Source organism: Rana temporaria, chromosome 13, assembly GCF_905171775.1.
Source record: "Rana temporaria chromosome 13, aRanTem1.1, whole genome shotgun sequence".
NCBI lineage: Eukaryota > Metazoa > Chordata > Amphibia > Anura > Ranidae > Rana > Rana temporaria.
In genome coordinates, this window is record NC_053501.1 from 8,317,614 (window position 1) to 8,323,613 (window position 6,000).

At 47.8% G+C, this 6,000-nt stretch overlaps 1 protein-coding gene across 3 annotated transcripts in view; it reads left to right on the top strand.

Annotated features, from left to right (window-relative positions):
* TTC8 (tetratricopeptide repeat domain 8) overlaps positions 1-5,720 on the top strand; it is a 44,039-nt gene extending 38,319 nt beyond the window's left edge. For all 3 annotated transcript variants that reach the window (XM_040332221.1, XM_040332222.1, XM_040332223.1), the window contains 3 exons: positions 2,119-2,241; positions 3,808-3,891; positions 5,359-5,720. In XM_040332221.1, the coding sequence (XP_040188155.1) occupies positions 2,119-2,241; positions 3,808-3,891; positions 5,359-5,475 (324 nt within the window). In that variant the 3' untranslated portion in view covers positions 5,476-5,720. The remainder of the gene's footprint in view (positions 1-2,118; positions 2,242-3,807; positions 3,892-5,358) is intronic.
* Positions 5,721-6,000: the final 280 nt, after the last annotated feature.

A 6,000-nucleotide genomic window follows, 5' to 3' on the forward strand; every position in this document is an offset into this window, starting at 1 on the left:
GGCCAAGGAGAGTGGTCTCTCCGCCCGCAGGTGTTTCGGGGTCTGTGCCGAAAGTGGGGCACTCCGGACGTGGACCTTCTAGCGTCCCGTCTCTATATCGGTAGGTGCCACGGTTCGTGGCCAGGTTTAAGGACCCGTGGGCGGACGCGTCAGGCGCGTTGGTGGCTCCTTGGGGTCGCTGTCGCCTACTTTACACCTTCCCTCCTCGGAAGCTTCTTCCTCGCCTGCTGCGCAGAGTAGAAGCTGTAGGGATTCTATCGGTCCTGATTGCCCCAGATTGGCCGCGTCGCTTCTGGTACGCGGACCAGGTGCGTCTGCTGGCAGACGCCCCCTAGCGTCTTCCCCTGGGAATTGATTTTCTGTTACAGGGTCCAATCTTCCACCCTGTTTCACAGCCACCGGCCTTAGCGGCGTGGCTGTTGAGAGCCAGGGGCTTAAGGACCGAGGCCTATTGGGCTCGGTGGTCTCTACCGTGCTGCCTGCACGGAGGTCTACCTCACGTAGGTTTTTTCCTCATACATGGAAGGCCTACTTCTCTGTGTGTGGGGAGATGAACTGGCACTCTCGTACATGCGTTGTGTACAGGATTCTGCTGTCTTTGCAGCAGGGAGTGGTTCAGGCTCTCGCCTTGCGTACGGTTAGGAGCCAGATTTCTGCTCTGGCTGTTTTTTACTTGCAGCGACCCTTGGCATAGCACTCCTGGGTGCGTGCGTTGGGTCAGGGGGTCTGGCAGGTGGCCCCTCCGGTGCGCCCTCCATTACCCCCATGGGACTTGAATTTAGTCCTTTCAGTGCTTCGGGATGCTCCCTTTGAGGACATTCGGGAGGTTTTTTGTTTTATTGTCACAAAAGGTGATTTTATTTCTGGTAGCAATTACCTCGATCAGACGGGTGTCTGTCTGTTCTGGTGGCCTTGTCTTGCAAGGCTCCCTGCTTGGTCATCCGTAAGGATGAGGTGGTGCTGCGGCCGCAGCCGTTTTTTCTCTCCAAGGTCGTTTCGGCTTTTCACTTGGATGTGGACATTGTTCTTCCATCCTTGTGTCCTCAGCCGAAGAACCCGAAGGAGGCCACTTTACATTCTTTGGATGTGGTTCGGGCCCTTCGAGTTTACTTGTCGGCGACAGCTCCGTTCCGGATGTCGGACTCGCTGTTCGTGTCTGTGTCCGGTCCCAGTAAGGGCCTGGCAGTTTCGTCGGCCACCATTTCCAGGTGGATCCGACGGATTGTGCTTCAGGCCTATGCCCTGAAGGGCGGGCGCCCCCCTTTCGGGTCATGGCGCATTCGACCAGGGCGATCGGGGCCTCTTGGGCTTTCCGACACCAAGCCTCTGTGTTACTGGTGTGTAAGGCTGCGACCTGGTCGTCGGGCCACGCTTTTTCAAAGTTTTATATGGTGGATGTGAGTGCATCTTCGGATGCCTCCATTGGCCGCAGGGTGTTACAGGCGGCAGTTTAAGGTTGGAGTTCCTCCGTTGAGTAACTCCGGTTTTTGTTTGGGGTGTAACCTGTTTTTGCTGTGTTATTTTTCCCACCCCTCGAATTTTTTTGACACTGCTTGGGGACGTCCCTAAGGTCAATGAAGGCTGTGTCCGTCTATGAACGAAAGAGAAAAAAGGATTTTTGTACTCACCGTAAAATCCATTTCTCTGAGTTCATAGACGGACACAGCACCCACCCCTCCTTTGTTTGTACTGCTTGTTACGAACTGAGGCTGCTAAAGCAGGGTGTGGGTTATGCCTGGGGGAGCCACGCCCCCTGGGAGGAGCAGCATGAAGGAAAGTTTTTAACACCTTAAGTGCTGTAGAATTCTGCCTAAATCTCCTGGTAGGAAGAAGCATAACCTAAGGTCAATGAAGGCTGTGTCCGTCTATGAACTCAGAGAAATGGATTTTTAGGTGAGTACAAAAATCCTTTTTTTAGGGTGAAACACCGCTTTAAGATGGGTCCCTTTTGGAGCCATTGCTTGTTTCAGGGACATGACTCTGAATTCTGATTTATTTATCAGATCCCTGGAGCACATCCTTGATGGGACTGGATAGTAGTATTGATTCTTAGATTGCTGCCATCCTTTTATTGTAGGCTTTTTTTCTATTGATCTTGCCCGTGTTTTGTTATTTTAGGGGATCGGTGACCTTAATTTGGCATATCAATGCTTCAAGCTGACTCTGGCCAATAGCAACGATCACGCAGAGGCTTATAATAACCTGGCTGTCCTGGAGATGCGCAAAAATCGTTTTGAGCAGGTTAGTAACTTGGAGTGTTTTTTTTTTTTTTTACATATAGCGGCTGCGTTTCCACCTGCTGCATCTGTGTGTTGGAGTGCTGTTCTAAATGAATGGCAATGCAGTGCTGCACACAAAGTGCCATGCATTAGCACTTGATAAAATGTGTTATCAAAGCCAGTCTTGTTGTGAATCATTCGTTCTTAAAAAGAAGCCGTAATGTTGGGGTCTTGGGTTGATTAGAGTGACAGTTGACCCTCGATGGGGGGGGGAGGATGGGTTTACTTTTAGGGCCAGTTTACACCACATTCAGTCCAGTGTGTGTGTGTGTTTTTTTTTTTTTTTCTGCATCAAAAACACATAGAAAGTAGAGCTGCGCGATCAATCGTTAAGAATCGAGATCGCCATCTTTTTTTTCCCCTCTCGATCTTGAAAAAGCATTTTCCCAATTTCTTTCTATGCAGAGAATTCTCTGTGGAAGCCAACAGCTGTCAAATAACAAAACGGGCAATCTGCCAAGTATCACAACATATACAAAAAATGGGAGTGGTTGTCTAGATCTACCATGTTTGTTAATTTACATAAAAAATAAGCGCTAAGCGCCGATTACACTTGGACAGAAAGTTTTAAAGAGCCTCCGAGGGCTGACTTTTAGGAATCGTATGACGGTGGTGGTGCTTTTGTAGGGTAAATGGAGCTAACATTGATACTAGGGCCCGGATTCAGATACAATTGTGTATCTTTTGGTGGGCGTAACGTATCTCAGATACGTTACGCCGCCGTAAACTAGGGCGCAAGTTTCGTATTCTGAAAGAACTTGCTCCCTAAGTTAGGGCGGCGTAACATATGTCGTTCGGCGTAAGCCCGCCTAATTCAAATGTGGATGATGTGGGCGTGTTTTATTTAAATTACATGTGACCCCGCGTATTTGACATTTTTTTCAAACGGCGCATGCGCCGTTCGTAAAATAATCCCAGTGCGCATGCTCGAAATTACGCCGCAAATGGTCATTGCTTTAGACGTGAGCGTAACTTACATACAGCCCTATTCGCGAACGACTTAAGCAAACGACGTAAAATTTTCAAAATTTGATGCAGGAACGACTTCCATACTTAACATAGGATACCCCTCATATAGCAGGGGTAACTTTACGCCGGAAAAAGCCTAACGTAAAAGACGTAAAAAAATGCGCCGGGCGGACGTACGTTTCTGAATCGGCGTGTCTACCTAATTTACATATTCCTCGCGTAAATCGACGAAAGCGCCACCTAGCAGCCAGCGTAAATATGCAACTAAGATACGACGGCGTAAGATACTTACGCCAGTCGGATCTTAGCCAAATTCCGGCGTATCTTGTTTTCAGAAAAAATACAGAAAAAAAATACGCTGGCGCAGATTAGAATTTATGCGGCATATCAATAATACGCCGACGTAAATTCTTTCTGAATCCGGGCCTAGGTATCCATGTGCCCACCAGACTACTAAAGATAGATTTTGCCCGGAGTGGGGCTTTAATGGAATATTCTGGAAATGGTAAGTTGTATGCAAAATTCTGTGTGGTGACACATTGTCTTTACATCCCTCCAGGCCCGAGCTCTACTGCAAACCGCGGCGTCCCTGGCCCCTCATATGTACGAGCCACATTTCAACTTTGCTTCCATCTCCGACAACGTGAGTATCTGGATCGGAAAATAAGGCAGCTGGTTTATTCATTTAAAACTAATGTAGACTATACCCAGTGGGAGTGTTAGTTCATTAAGTACACAATGCAAGCCTGAATTCATATGTACTTTATAATGAACACTGCACTTGGCATTATAAGGAAGTATTGGCTGTCAAAGATGCATTCCAGAAATTCAGCAACTTTGCAAAAAGTGAAGGCACACTATGAGCTAAAGTGGAGCTCCACCCAAAAGAGGAAGCGCCGCTTGTCTTCCTCCTCCCTCCCCTCATCTGCCAACTTTGGCACCTTTTAGGGGGGGAGAGGGTACCTAGTTTTGACAGGTACCCCCTCCCCGGAAGTTCGGCACCCCTTCCTTCCCCGGCAGCCTTCTGTGACACTTTACAGGTCCCAGAAGACTACGGCCCATTCACAAAGCACATTGCGCTTCATGCAGTAGGAAACTGGCTGTAAAGCCACAAGGCTTCCCTGCCGGTTTCCTTTAGTCAAGATGCCGACGCCAGCACTGAGTAGATTGAATAATCGGCTCAGGTGAGGACACTGGATTAGTGGACAGTTAAGTGTCCTAATATTAACAGACAGCAGCTACAGTATTTGTAGCTATTGACTTTTATTTTTTTCTGAAGAAGCATGGAGCTCTTCTTTAAATCCAGTTAGGTGCATGTCACCTCCTGAACTTATCTCTATTACATGTATGTGACAGGTTTATTGCACTCCCCAAAGATACACATTCCGGCTGTGAGAGGAAAGAAGCACATACAGCAGCTATGCCTGCCTCTTTCCTCTTCTGCCCATTCACAGAAGCCTTTGTATTATGTGAATGAAGTCACATAATACAAAGGCTTCTGTGAATGGGAAGAACTGGCATAGTAGTTCCAATGACTCTGCTCTCGAAGGAGCTGAGACCAAAGTGAGCAGTGTCGGAGCTCCAGAAGTTATCTTCCTGGAGCACAATAAACCTGTCGGATGTAAATAATAAGGATAAGTCTATCGCCTCGTTGGACTTAACTCATGCTATGCCTGCCTGCAGTTTTTTTTTTACAAAGTAGCTGAATTCCTGGAGTTACGCTTTAAAGGGAACCTGTCACATCACAAGGTTCCTGACCATGATTTTAGTTGGGAATGGATTTTCTTGTATTTAGCCCAGAGGATCTCAAACTCCATCATGCTCACCAGATGAGCCTCAATTTCCTCCTCCCCAAGTCTGCCCCACCCTGTCACCATCCTTCACTTTTCCACTATGCAGTACTACTACCTCCTCCTCCTCCTTTTTATAATTGTTTTAGTCTCGTGTGGTACAATTTTCGTATTTCCATTCAGAAGCCGAGACCTTGTCCTTCTAATGTGACCCTGCCCCCTTCCTCAGCAGTGTTTGGTCTCTACCCTGAGAGGTCTATACTAGCTGACACCACTTTCCATTGCAGAAACATGGTTACAATTTAATGTTTGTGTTTCAGGTCGGAGACCTCCAGAGCAGTTATGTGGCCGCGCAGAAGTCAGAAGTCGCTTTTCCTGATCACGTGGAGACCCAGCAGCTCCTCGAGAAGCTGAGGCAGCATTTCGCCATGATCTGAGCCGTCCTGCACACATGGCAGATAATAGGCGCTGAGTAGCACCGACGGGCAGAGTAGTGAAAATGATGCAAAGCTAACATCTGATCGTTGTACTGGTAGCTGAGAGAGGGCACTGATATACCCACCGAAAAGGTCCATGCGGGTGTTAACGCATTTCTTTCTGGCTTTACAGGACCTCAGCCTGTTACAGGGAATGTGTGCCGTAGGTTGGTTCCCACTGTAGCATTAAGAAACGTTCCATTTTAGGTTTTGATGGTCTTTATTATTAGCGTGTCTTGCTAAAATGCAAAAAGGCTCCCATTTGATTCACGCACTTGACACTTGGGGGGAGATTTACTATACCTGGAGCACTCAGAATCTGGTGCAGCTGTGCATGGTAGCCAATTGGCTTCTTACTTCAACTTGTTCAATTAACCACTTAAGACCCGGACCTTTAGGCAGCTAAAGGACCCGGCCAGTTTTTGCGATTTGGCACTGCGTCGCTTTAACTGAAAATTGCACAGTCGTGCGACATGGCTCCCAAAC